The sequence below is a fragment of the Vigna angularis genome, chromosome 3 (genome assembly GCF_016808095.1).
Source record: "Vigna angularis cultivar LongXiaoDou No.4 chromosome 3, ASM1680809v1, whole genome shotgun sequence".
Taxonomy (NCBI): Eukaryota; Viridiplantae; Streptophyta; class Magnoliopsida; order Fabales; family Fabaceae; genus Vigna; species Vigna angularis.
In genome coordinates, this window is record NC_068972.1 from 1,271,698 (window position 1) to 1,286,001 (window position 14,304).

The window sequence follows — 14,304 nt, forward strand, 5'->3', positions numbered from 1 at the left end:
CGTTCGTCCAAGGTCGCACCCCTTCCCTAGTCACAGTGAAGACCGAACGTCCACTGCCGAGCGCCAAGAACGAGCGTCAAAGTTATCACTGCCCGGTCGCTCAATAGACCGGGCGACCCTCCAAGGTTTGCCAGACATGATTCAACCGCCCGCCCAGGTACGCAAAAGGACCGAGCGTCCAGTGTGACCGGTCAGCAAAGTCAGATGGCCGCCCGCACAAGTTGACATCCCTGGCCGATCATCCTTCCAACCGTTTGTACTTGGGCCGTTATCAGACCCACTAAAGGTAAAAGGGGGCCTTCATCAGGCCCATTAATGGCAAAAGCCCATTACGATCATTATAAATAAAGGTCTCAGGTATGAGTTCTAGACAACTTTTCCTTACGATGCATCCATGCATCACAAACTGCTCTGTCATATTACTGACTTGAGCGTTGGAGTGCCTTTAGCATGTACCCGGCCCCCGGCTTGGAGCATGGAGCAGCGCCGCCCATCTTTGTACCGTATGGAGCAGCGACCGTCCGCCAGTTCAGCTTGCTTCGGTTCGTGGGATTCAACAGTGTCCGCCCGATCCATACATCTTCGCCGTCCGCCCGCCCGTCTTCGACAAATAAGTTTGTATGTTTTAACAGGGTCCTCACCGACTCAGTCGAAACATTTTTTATTCTCTTGAGTTATATAGATGTATTCACACTAAATTAAAATATTTAACATGTAAAACACGTGTCATTACTTCTAAGTAAACAAAACAAAATAAATTAATTTTTATTATGTACTTGTTGTACTGTCATTCCTTCTAAGTAAGCACCTGAGAGAAGTTGGATAGAAATAGAGTGAGTGAAGAAATTCATGAAATTGCATTGCAAATTCCATATAATATAATAGTATTGACGCGAAAAGAACGGGAGCAGAAATTACTGTGACATGTTGTGGAAGAAAATCTTCATAAACGCACGTCTCTTTTCATGGGTACGATTCACATGGACTTAGCTATATTGTTCTATTTTATGCTACATGCTACATTTTACAACATGGTTGTTTGACCTTGATTTTATGATTGAAGTGACTTAGTTTCAAATATGTTTGTGCTGTCTTATGGGATCACATATATTGTTACCGACTGCTAACTGTTTGATAAAATGCCCGAAAGAACCTTGACTGCATAAACAACAACTTAATGGGGGATAAATAGTTTTGTACAAATTGGAGTGCTTTAAAAGTGAATTCATATTATGCATTGCTGTGCTGAACATTTTTAACTTTCACTCTCTTGAACTGCAGTTTCTAAATTTTGTTGCTCGACAGAGTGCAGCGTATATAGATAAGAAGTCGGGGAATGCTATTGTTGTATGCTATATTTAGTTTGGATTATACTTTAAGTTGAATTTATTATGATCCATCTGCCTAGTTGAGAGGTTTAGCTGACTGGGTGTCAGTTATAGAATGTCACTTTTCATCATCTTGCTTTTGATTCGAGGATGAAGCATGTTATGTAACTTTGATTAAAGGTCTGGATAGTGTACGATCTTTGTGTTCATGTTTAATGCTTTGTTCTTAATCTTGTGGTTCAGTCTTCCTCTTGCTGTGAAAACTCTATCTTTTCACTTTTTGAAAAAATGGTGACTAAATTATTGGTGCAAGGACTTTGAAGTCAAGAAATACAAGACTGAGTTATTCTTCAGTTTTGTGGTGCTTTACTAGAAGGTTTCAGAATTGGAATATCTTTATTAAAATAAACAATAAAAGAAGTCGTTTTCCTTTATTTTCTCATTTGTTCAAATAGTCTGTTACCTTTTTTTTTAGTTAGGCATAAGACTGAGTGCTTCCGTTTTTTGTTAATTTGATTCATGTTTACAGAGATCGTTCTCATTCATTAATGGCTCACTTTGTTAATTATACTCAGAGCAACTGGAGGACCTATTGAAGCCTAACCATTATATTCTGTCTCTTAACAGTGTTGCCTGGGCTCACCCTTGCTTTGATGATACATAAATATTGAAGCATTAGATCTTCAGGTTTTCCAAGATATATCGGTAAATGTTTGGTGTGTCATGGTCATGTAAAATTACAAATTTAAACCAAAATCTACTTAGCCTCATTGAAAAATGCAAATCAATGCTTGAACTGAAGCAACTTCATGCTGTTGTGATCTCCTTCGGCTTATCCCAAGATGACCCATTTATATCCAAAATTCTTTGTTTTTCTGCTCTATCCAATTCAGGCGACATTAACTATTCCTACAGGGTTTTTTCTCAGCTTTCAAGTCCAACAATTTTTAACTGGAATACAATCATAAGAGGCTACTCAAATAGCAAAATTCCAGTTAATTCCCTGTCTATTTTTCTAAAGATGCTGCGACTTGGGGTTGCACCGGACTACTTTACATACCCATTTCTTGTGAAGGCATCAGCCCGCCTTTTAAACCAGGAAATTGGAGTATCTGTGCATGCTCATATTATTCAAAGTGGGCATGAGTCTGACAGATTTATTCAGAATTCTTTGATTCACATGTATGCTTCTTGCGGGAATATTATGTGGGCTCAAAAGGTATTTGACAGCATACAGGGAAAAAATTTGGTTTCATGGAATTCCATGTTGGATGGTTATGCTAATTGTGGAGAAATGGTTACGGCTCAGAAAGTTTTTGACTCTATGTTAGAGAAGGATGTTCGGTCATGGAGCTCTTTGATCAACGGTTATGTTAAGGCTGGGGAATATAGTGAAGCTATGTCTATCTTTGAAAAGATGCGGGCTGCTGGACCCAAAGCCAATGAAGTTACCATGGTGAGTGTATCATGTGCTTGTGCACACCTGGGTGCTTTAGAGAAGGGAAAAATGATACATAAGCACATAGTGGACTGTGATTTGCCACTGACATTGGTCTTGCAGACTTCTCTTGTGGACATGTACGCCAAATGTGGGGCAATAGAGGAGGCTTTGCTTGTATTCCGCAGGGTCTCTAAGAGTCAAACTGATGTGTTGATTTGGAATGCAATGATTGGAGGTCTTGCGACACATGGGTTAGTAGAAGAATCCCTTAAATTGTTTAAGGAAATGCAAACGGTTGGTATTCAGCCTGATGAGGTCACGTACTTGTGCTTGTTGGCTGCTTGTGCCCATGGAGGTTTAGTTAAGGAAGCATGGCACTTCTTTGAGAATCTTAATAAATGTGGCATGACGCCTACAATCGAGCACTATGCTTGCATGGTAGATGTGTTGGCACGTGCAAATCAGTTAACCACGGCATACCAATTTATTTGTCGAATGCCCATAGAGCCAACAGCTGCCATGTTAGGTGCCCTGCTTAGTGGGTGTATCAACCATAGAAATTTAGCTCTTGCAGAAACGGTCGGCAAGAAGCTTATTGAGCTAGAACCAAATCATGATGGTAGATATATTGGTTTATCTAATGTTTACGCTGTGGACAAACGCTGGGATGATGCAAGAAGCATGAGAGAAGCTATGGATAGAAGAGGGGTGAAAAAATCACCCGGGTTTAGTTTTGTTGAAATATCTGGAGTCCTTCACAAATTCATTGCTCACGATAAAGCGCATCCTGATTCAGAGGAAACTTATTGTATGCTAAATTTTGTTGTCCGTCAAATGAAATTTAGTTGGTACAAAGACAAGGAAAAGTCGCTGAAGGATACATCAATGGGAGATGACTTGTTGACTTGGTTATCTTTTTAGTAGTAGACGGTATTAAAAGTTTGTAGCTATTTACTTTTTTTTGGAAGAATTATCTCAAATGCTCAGTGTTTTTTAGCAAAATGAGAAGTCCTCTAAATTTATGGGTTTAGCAAAATGCCGTCACTCACCTGAAGTCATCTGTAAGTGTTCTCGGAGTTGGGAGATTTTTCCAGCCTTAAAATTGAGGAACGCCATTTTTTTTAATCCAAAAAAAAGAAAGGAAAAGAAAGCCATCTAATATGTAAGTACAACTTGCTAAGTGTAAATTTTGAACTCTAATTACCAGTTAATGAGTGGGAAAAAACTGCATCATTAGATGTATTTCTTTCTTTGTGTGCTGCATTTCCTTTTTTGGTGTGACATTTCGGTACTATTGCAGATACATTCTCAGCTAAAGTTAAAGTGAAATTGATCTTATTGGAGTTGGCTATGTGATTTAATGTGGTCCTAAAAGGGAATATTAATTGTGTTCTCATATTGTTTTAGCCTAGCTTGAATTTGAGCATCTTTGTTTGGAGATAGGAATAAGCTAGCTATCTTAGGAATATAATTGTTTCTCATAGCCACCCTTGATTGGATAAAAAGATATTTGGTCTTAGTGTGTGTATATGTATATATATGTACACATACACGAACACACATATAAGGAGTTAAGTGCGGTGTCAAAAAACCTCAATCATAATAAAATTTAAAGAATTTTTGTTTTTGATTAGAGATTCAAGTTACCATCCTCCTTCTTTTGTTTATCTCATGGTGAGTGACTCATATGTGTGATTCAAAGTTCATTGTTGAAGAAAGTAGAGAATTTTTCTCTTTAACCTTATTATAAAAGTTGAGTCTCAAGTTGCAAATCACTGTACTTGCTTATCTCATAGAAAATAAATAAAACAATTATAGTTTCTAACATTTTCGTGAATTATAATCTTGAATATTTTCTTTTCATAGCTTTTGCAAAATCAATATCACCATTTATTCAAGAATCTTTTCAAAATCTATCCAAGGTCCAACCAAGAAGTTAACCAAAAGTTCTTTTTGTGAAATTTGAGTGAAATTATCCTCGTATCCAAGCAAACCTAGCCTGGGTTTACATCATGATTGCAACAATTTATGTTAAGTATTCTTGTCTGAAATGAACTTGATGTTCCATGTTCAGATGTTTGCTTGCTGATATTTTGTTTCTACAAGGAAACAAAATCAAGGTGTTTATTATTAAGAAGTTTTACATTTTGAAACGTGTGGTGGTGATTGGTTGAAAGTGAACATTTTGACTGTAATAGTCCAGATTTTGATGAGTGGATGCTGTTCCATCTCTCCATATGAAGTTGGAACTCTTGCTTCGCATGTATAAGTCCATATAGAATATATATTTGGATAAAACTTCAAGATTAAGCATTCAGTGATTTGCGCAAAGGTTAGAGTCTACTACTGACTTGAATAATAGACAAAATATTCATCCTCAAACTAAACTTTTTATCTGTTGTTTTGTATAGAGTCTCAAATGCAACTGCTTTTGGTTCCTATAATAACAATACTTTTTTTGTTATTTAGAGAACTCGTGTCCCGCGGAGATTAGAGGACACATTAGCATCAAGTTATTCATTGTCATTGATGACATTGCTATTGACGTTCTACATCTTGATTTGTTTGCGTATCCTTCTGAACATCTTGTCCTTGCTCTTTGCTTTTTCCCCACAGAAGAATATACATACCAGCAATGACCAACGCAGATCCTGCAACACTGTTTATTGCAGACAGAGATACATCAGGTGCAACGAAAAGTAGAAAGGGCGGAAATCACAAAAGAATAAGATAAGAAATCAACCTTCCCAGATAAATTTCCTCCTTTAGTACAGAGAAATCAAGGATGGCCACAAATATCTGTATAAGGGGGGTAAAAGCGGCGGTGAAAACTGGACCACTTTGTTTGACACACCATGACATTGCCACATAGCACAAGCCCGACCCTACCAATCCCTAAACTCACAAATTTGAATGTTAAAGGCTTGGACAAACAGTTAGGATTGCTGAGTTCTACTTGAAATGCAAACCAATGTTTTTAATTTGAAGTTAGAATTTGCAAAGAAACAGACTACTTAAAGATAATTTAAAATGATCATGATATTACGAAGAATGTACTTACAGCATATATAATACTTATTATTTCTAGCTTTCCTTTAAGAATCCACGAAGCATTATTTCTCTTGATGATCAGAGTTAATATTGCTGATTGAATGGCAGCGAAGAGTGACAAAATAGCTGTGCAAGAGTATTGACATGGATATTTTTTGCTAATCTTTGCTTGTATGATGAACCATGAAGACCACAGGAGGCAGCTTACAGTCAGAATTATGGAACCTATAATCCACGTCTCTAACTTGGCAGTTGAAGGTACACTTGTAACTTTGTCAGCTATGTATTGAGATTGTGGCTTGATAAGGGGCATTCCTTTATAAAGGACCAACAACAAGGCTCCACCAATGCACACAAAAGTTCCCATGACTTTAGCTTTGCCTCCCTTGCTTTGCACATTCACCTTCTCTATCCTTGAAAATTTTCAAGTCCAAGGATCAAAATTCCTGTTGTGTTCCACAATCAAATAATATCATTTTGTTTTAACTTACCCAAATGGCACTGCCATAATGAACGTAAATACAGGCACCATGTTGAGGAACGCACACGAGAACGTAGCTGAAGTATATTCAAGTCCGAGAAGGAATAGGTTTTGTGGAACTGTTACTCTGAAAAGCATTAATAAGGTATTAAAATCACAAACATTGCGATGCTTGTTACAATTTGTTTTAAAAGTGAGGTTTTGGATAGAAGGATTATGTTTCAAGATATCCTGAGATTTTGCTAGGTACTAAGGCTTGTTATGTTACGATTTAGTTATCACTTGTTATGTTACGATTTAGTTAGCACTTTTTATGTTACGATTTAATTAGACAACATAAATACAAAATCAGAAGCTTATGTTTAGTTACAATATTACTTACCCGAGTAGGGCACTGAGGAAAAGGAGAAATATTATGCGAACTTCCACTTTGTGTTTCCTGTAAACAGCAAAAAACTGGCTTTTCTTGTCATTTGCAAAATTTAGGTAGTTCTACAAGAAAAGTTGCGTCACTAAAACAAACATGGTCGTCAATGTTAACCAAAGATGTGTTTAAGGTGACATAGAATGAAGAATTCAACAATAACTTTTTTTTCTCCTCTAAGTAGAATGTTACGAGAAATGAATTTGGTTCTTGCCTTTCATAGATGAAGGCAATAGGTGCCATGAAGATAAACGAAATTGCCTGTCGATAAGTTATAATGGACATGTAATCCGTTCCTTCATTAAGAACCTTCTTCATAAGCAAATTGACAAAAGCCAAAGCCAAGTTAACTAGAATCATGATGGAGACTGGCTTGAACAGTTCATGGCAATGCGTCAACATCATGAAATTTATTTGTTGTACTTTGTTGTTTGTAAAGTTTTTGAAGAATGGTGTGATGACGGCTGTTTTCTCCAATATATAGAGGAATTCAACAGTCTCCCAGAACAGGGGAACAAACATGATGATATATTCCTCACCACATCAACATTCCCCATTCAGTGTTCCAGACTTTATTATTTGTTTGTTTTCAATTTCTAATGGTGGAAATTTACACGTAATCGATGAGATATTCGTTCTTGTCATTGACTCACCTTAGTCTGGGCAAATGAGGAACATATCAGATTTATCACATCAATCTTCTTTCCAGTCAAATTGCCACATTTTACATGTTGATTCCTTTCACATTCCCTTTCCTGCAATTTTCTGCTAAGATCAGTAATAAATTAGATCACGTGTTGTTTATATACATATCAATTGACATCAGAATAAGCTTCTTATCTTCTGAATAAGTATAATCCAACATATGGTACCGCCCTTTGAACCGTTACCTTATTATCCTGGTGAATAAGTGGTTGTATTAGAATTTCACTAGTGGTGTAACTTGTAAGCAACATTAGAAAGTTAAGACAGATATGACACTGTCTCCAATTTCTTTTGATTACTGGGAATCTGTTTTTTTGATTTTCTTCACGCCTTATTATATTTATCCGTCTTATTGCAGGCAAAAACAAGATGTCAAATCATGGGAAAAGAAAGATAGCAGAAAGGTGTAAGATGCTGTCTTACTGGAATGCAAATTGCAGAATGTGAAAAGAGGTTTGTGGTGTATCTTTTTACTTTCATAGATCAATATATCATTTATTAGAGACATTATTATTCAAGTCAAGTAAAATCACTGTGAAAAAATAAAGCCTGTTGTGAATATTTAATTTAACTAAACATATAGAATTTGAGACCATGAGAAAGTTAAAATAACACTATGTGAATTGATTCCCATGTTCAGTTATTTGTATTGTATTATAGTATAGTTTCGTCACATCATAGCTAAATTATAAAGGTAGAGCTCTTGGAACTTAATATTCTGGAAATACTATTTTCCACAGTTTTTAGCACAAATACATCTCAGTAACCATTTGGTGGGAGGAAAATATTGGAATTCACTAAAAACATAATGAGATTTTCTTTTCGAAAAGAACAAAGAAAAAACTTTTGAAACCAAAAGAATGGATATTTCCTAGATATAGGAATTGACATTTCATCATGAAAATGAAGGAACACAATACCATGTTTCCACCAAAACAGTTCACCATGCAGTGGTTTTGATCAAATAAACAAAGAATCAATGCTTTATGTTATTTCATTCACTTCTACTTCCACTCTAGTTTTCAATTTATTATACTTATAAATAATCTCTTCATCTTCCTCAATATCTCTTTTATGGGATGACAATCCGTGACATTCCATAATAATAAAATAACAACTTTTAAGTATATTTGTATTCCCTTAAATTTTAAAATAAGTTTGTTTCCTATGCTCCAATTAAAATTATTTTATTTCCTATATTTTATAAAGTATTAGTTCTAATATCTCTTTTAAATATAATTATTATTTTTTATATTATTGGTAATTATAAGTCATTTACATGACAACATAGTTTGATTTTACATTGTCATTATCATATATTTTATTGTGTGTTTTTTTGCTTTCAAAATAATCCTTGTGATAATATTGAGGTAAAAATATTGATAAAAAGAAGTACAAGTTTTTTCTTCAAACTACAGATTTTAAACTAATTTTAAATTTGAATAATTAAAAACAAACTTATACACATATTAAGAATTAAAATACATTTCAAACTATTAACATAGTATGAAGCTATTAAAATATTATTTAAAATTATGGCCGTTATTTTATTGCATAAATATATATTTTGATGATAGAAATCAGATCACATGTCTAATATGAAACTATTAAAATATTATTTAAAAACCGCAAATATAATTTTGCTTAAATGTAATAATATTTTAGTTTTGAGTGGTCACTTTAAAGTATTTCTATCAACATGATGGAATTTTGAAGTTATTTGGATCAAGTACATTCCGTGCATTTTTTATTTATTTATTTTAGAGAATTGAAATATTATTTGAAAGTTGTTTGAATGAGGGTTAGATAATATAATTTTCATTTTCTTATTTAAATTTTTTTTTTATTTTTAAGTTAAATATATATTTATTGTCATTATATTATATGAAAGTTAAATAAAATATTTTCATCAACAAATTATACTTGAAATATTTACTATTAGACAAATAAAATTTTACATCTGACTATAATATAACATTCATTCATATTTAATAGATATTAATTTCATAAATTACAAAGATGAAATATAAAAAAGTAATTTCAAAAAACACACTTAATGATTATTTTATTTTAATATGTACTGTGCACTTTTATTTTATCTACACTTGTTATATATTTTATTTTCTTTTCTTTCTATCTCTTTTTTCTTATAAGAACATATAATCTATAAATATGTCATTTTCACTCTTTCTAAGTGTATATTAAGTGTTGATGTATCTTTTATATGTACATTAATCGTTTTTCAAATATATTAGGTTGTACCAATGCTTTTCTTCAAAATAAAAATACAAGGCTCTTTTGTTTCCATACATTCATTATATTCGCTTTATCCTCAATTACTTAATAATCAACTAATGGTTGAGATCTTGCATGGCCACTAAACAAACACTTATCTTCATCAGTTGTTTATAAATGCTCTTGAAGTTAATCAGAGTTGTTTAGCAAAAAACAGTGACTCAACAAATGATAGGACAGAGTTCATATGATCATTGTCACTTCAAAAAATATATATTTTGAGTGAAACAATTAGTTAAAAAATGTTTTAACTATTACTATTTCAACTTAATTTTAGGATTTAAAAAATTAATTATAAAATTCATTGTAATAACATTTACCATAAGATTGATTTTTTTTGTTTAATATTTAAATGCAAACTAATTTCGTTCTCTAAATAATATTAGGAGGGAAATCAATGGATTTGTGGATAAAAAGCAACTTATTCAATCATCAGATCAACTTGTATTTCAGATTTAGCCATTTGTTCAAGAAGATTTCTTTTTTCCTATTTAGTTATTCATCTGATCTCTGTTCTTATTTACTTAGCAGTCTTTAGAAACTTATTTTTAAATGTTTTAATGGTTTAATAACAGTTTAAACCATTTTGATAGTTTTAAACAAAAAAAAAATGGCAAAAATAAAAGGTGACCAAAGATAAAAGGAAATCAGCTACATTAATAAATACATCACCATATGCTATAAGCTTGTGCAAAACAACCATTGATTAATCTTAAAAGAGAAGTAGAAACCAGTATATGGACAAAGCAATTGAACATCAAAACTCTGAAACTCAAGCAGAGCAATGTACTATATTTGAAGAAGCATGTAAGTGTATGTATGTTACATGAAAATTCAAAACCATCAATACCTGCCCCTATACTCATTGTATTCATCTTATTCAGAATCAAATCACGTTCCCGGATAATTAAAACCAAAGGTTTCTGAAAGAGTGAGTAATCTTTTATATTATCATATTATCGTTTCTGTGTATATTTTTTTCCCGAATAATTTATCATCTAAAACTAAAACCAATTGTTTATTTTATTCTCATTTTAAAAATATTTTTATGAAATGAAATTGATAGTGTAAATGAGAATTCATTATCACCAAAGATTATATAGCATGAGCTATAAGCATCTATTACAGTTAACAAGCAAGGAATAACTATACAAAACAAAAAAGAGAAGTTAACTCATGACATCAAATGATTAACATTTAAAATAAACACTATTAGTAAGGTAAGTTTTTTCTCTGCTATTTTTTATTCCAGTAAGCTTCAAAGAAATTAGATAAACTAAAACTAGTCTCATCAAATATGGTAGCAATTGGTTAAGCTACACCATATATCAATTCTATTTATTCTTGGTGAAATCGAAATTTGTTGGTCTTTATACCTTACCTTGTTGAGACTAGCATATAAAAACCAGGAGTATGCATGAAATTCTTTCGGCTACAATAAAAGTCATTTTGACAGGATATAAATAACATAACACAATACACTACAAGTCACTGCAAAATATTTAATCTTAAACGGGAGTAAGCAATAGTCAAAGTAACTGATAGTCCAAAACCTGAAACTCAAGCACAAGGTCCAATATCTAAACCAGCATAGGATGTATTACACATGAATTTCATAATCATCAAGGGTCATAAAATTGAATTCCACAACGATCATTCATCACCCCATGGTGACGGCTCCTTCTCTTTTCTGATTTGTTGACATGCCTACCCTTCCTCGAATCATTATGACCACTTGAATCAGTTTCAGAAGATGATGAGGCTCTTTTGTTCTTTCGCTTGTGCCTTACAATGGAATCTTCAGATGAATCAGAATCTGATAGATGGCTTCTCCTTCTTCTTTTCTCTTTCCTACTCTTCCTTTGCCTGCGTCTATGCTCATCATCTTCATCTGAAGACTTCTCCCTCTTCCTCCTGTGTTCCCTTCTTCTCTTCCTCCTCCTTCTCCTCCTCTCTTCATCTGAATCATCTGAATCACTAACTTTTCTCTTAGAACTCCTCTTCTTTGACCTACCTCTCTTTCTCCTCTGGTCAGAATCTTTGTCTGATCCATCATCATCTGAATTCCCCTTCTTATTGGAAGAACTTCTCTTCCCACTAATTTTCTTCCCAGACCTTTCAGCAATAATTCTCTCAATCTCCGAATCAATCTCAGAATCTGAACTATCACTGTCCTCCTCTTCTAAGCTCTCAACATTACTTCTCCTATCCAGTTTCTCAGCCTTCAACTTTTTATCCAGTCCAACCAACCCCACAGGCTGCATTGCATCAGGATCCTTCTCTTCATTGTCATCCTTGATTTTCAGATAGTTCTTGCACTGAAACTTAAGGTGTCCAACACGGCCACATTTCTTGCAGGCCCCACGAGATACATCCACATCAGCATTTGTTATCTTAGCAAGCTGTAGAAGACCTTGAAAACTAGCATATGCATTCTCAGCATCAGGTTCTGCATTAGGCAGATTTTGTGAAGAGTCCTTCTTGTCTTCCTTGTTGGGTGCATAAGGGTCATAACCAATGGCACTTTGCCATATGCCATGGGTTTGAAGAGCTGCACTGCTGTGAACCCTATTGTTCGCTGGCATGCGAACCCTTCCTGCTGTAGCCGGCATCTTGATGTTTAAATTTCAATCTTTCTCCTGAGAAGAAGAAACACACAACTTCGTTATCAGAAGCAGATAAAGGGGAGAAGGGAGGGGAGGGGATTCTATCTTTCCGAAGGAAGGTCTATGACCTAGAAGGTGGTGAGTCTATTTTCTGTTTTAATGTGTTAAGATTCCTTATTTAAGGTAAAACAATATACATAGCCCTTCAAGAGAAAAGAATCCTAACACACGTAAAAAAAGACAGATTACGTTGCTAATACATTTATCTTATTTCCCTATAATCAGAGTTACAATGGATCACCACATATTATATTAACCTGCTATTAAATAAAATTATTCTTTTATCCAAATTCAAGATATCACTTTAACCTGCTATTAAATAAAATTATTCTTTTATCCAAATTCAAGATATCACGCAATCCACAATTCTTTCATTATAGTAACTATAAGAGGACTAGATCACTGTGGTCCATAATCTGAAATAGACTACAACGTGCAAACATGCCTAGTACAAAGAATGAATTCTTATTCACATAAAGAGATCCAGCCATCACAGTGATGCTCAGTTACTTGTCCCAATAGGCTAAAAGATCCAAAAGGCAAGGATCATAGCCACTTATAAGTATTACCAGACTGTAAAACAACAATCAATACAATAACCTTGACAAAAGCCTCCATCACATAAACCTAATATCACAAGGAACCGTTGAAGCATGCCATAAAATCAGCTAAAACTACCATTGGAAGAACCATGGAGTGCGATATCTGTGTCCTAAATACACTGTTGTTGCAAATATTGTTGGTGAACGCTAAACCTAACCCTTCACCCGGATAGGATATGACGGTTCATTCAGAGAAAACCATCCATTAATCGGTTCTAATTTTTTAGAAACCAAACCCAGCTCTAAATTTTTACAGTATATATCCTTTGATTGAATATAGAAAGAACGTGCATATTCCATGTCTACATGCTTGGTTAGCATTAGACCAGATAAATGGAAACATCTTAAAACACCCAAATCTCAACAATTTGTACAGGCTTCAAATCTCAAGGGACCAAAGCAAAACTCATCAATCCATGACGCAGAAAGCAGGAAAATATTGGGTTAGACAATTCAGCGATCAACCCGTGCTCAACCAAAGATCCGAATCAACTAGACAAAAACCATCAAACCCAACTAGACAAAAACCATCAAACCCAAAAAAAAAAACACTGATCCCTTCCTCACCCGCAAAAGAAAAGAAAATAGAAACATTTCCACGCATACATTCATTCATTGGCTTAGCACAAGTGATCTATATTTTCAGAATTTTCATCAAATATATAGCACCCCTCATAAAAAAAGCATATAATTCCCTGAGTCGGCCCTATTCATCGTCCCATGTGCTCATATAAAAGATTTCAACAAAAATCAGAAAATAAGCTGGCATGGAACAGTGAAAGAGAGAAATCGTCAACTAAAACAAGATGTTGAGGCTATTCAGCAAACACGAAATAGAACATGAAAAGCAATCAAAAAGAAAATAAAGAAACTGAGAAGAATCGCATGCTTACCCTGAATTGTGACCGCGGAGAAGACAATGATTGGATAAGAAAAGGAATAGGAATTAAATTGTTGTGAGATAGGGTTTGTGAGAGAATTTGGGATTTTTTTTTTTTGCGATATGAATCCTTTAAATAGAGAAGAGACCGCGTAAGAGGTTCAGAGAAAGTGGTAAAAATACGATAAAAAAAAAAACAAACAAGGATAAATAAGACAATAATTTCATAAATAAGGGAAAAGAAAATTAATCTGATTAAATACTGGGTTCGGTATAATAATACTTCAATGTTTTCAATTTTTTTTGTAAGAATAATTGTATTTTTCTTGTGTTTTCTTTTATAGATTTTACTATTTTAAAGATTATTATATTATTAGATTTTTTCACTGATATAATTTTTTTTTATTTTCTACTTTTTTATCATTGTTGTT

General features: G+C 33.9%; 3 protein-coding genes across 6 annotated transcripts; 1 reads left to right on the forward strand and 2 right to left on the reverse strand.

Moving 5' to 3' along the window:
• Positions 1-795: 795 nt before the first annotated feature.
• On the forward strand, positions 796-8,022 carry LOC108324354 (pentatricopeptide repeat-containing protein At5g08305). Of its 4 annotated transcripts, none has more exons than XM_052874752.1 (5): positions 796-969; positions 1,858-3,931; positions 5,386-6,078; positions 6,346-6,446; positions 7,789-8,022. In XM_052874752.1, exon 2 carries the CDS (start codon positions 2,038-2,040, stop codon positions 3,688-3,690), a length of 1,653 nt encoding a protein of 550 aa, XP_052730712.1. In that variant the 5' UTR covers positions 796-969; positions 1,858-2,037; the 3' UTR covers positions 3,691-3,931; positions 5,386-6,078; positions 6,346-6,446; positions 7,789-8,022. The 4 variants fall into 4 exon arrangements, with proteins under 4 accessions (XP_052730712.1, XP_052730713.1, XP_017412787.1 ...); XM_052874753.1 differs by having other exon boundaries at positions 1,858-3,699; XM_017557298.2 differs by having other exon boundaries at positions 1,904-3,931.
• On the reverse strand, positions 4,642-7,307 carry LOC108324355 (WAT1-related protein At3g30340). Its single transcript, XM_052874754.1, has 6 exons — positions 6,940-7,307; positions 6,684-6,740; positions 6,312-6,428; positions 5,831-6,233; positions 5,513-5,664; positions 4,642-5,428 (listed from the first exon to the last, which is right to left on the reverse strand). Exons 1-6 carry the CDS (start codon positions 7,245-7,247, stop codon positions 5,308-5,310), a joined length of 1,158 nt encoding a protein of 385 aa, XP_052730714.1. The 5' UTR covers positions 7,248-7,307; the 3' UTR covers positions 4,642-5,307.
• Positions 8,023-11,213: 3,191 nt separating the features above from the next.
• LOC108324063 (CAX-interacting protein 4) lies at positions 11,214-14,051 on the reverse strand. The gene is made up of 2 exons (XM_017556861.2): positions 13,887-14,051; positions 11,214-12,364 (listed from the first exon to the last, which is right to left on the reverse strand). Exon 2 carries the CDS (start codon positions 12,335-12,337, stop codon positions 11,348-11,350), a length of 990 nt encoding a protein of 329 aa, XP_017412350.2. The 5' UTR covers positions 12,338-12,364; positions 13,887-14,051; the 3' UTR covers positions 11,214-11,347.
• Between the last annotated feature and the right edge of the window lie 253 nt (positions 14,052-14,304).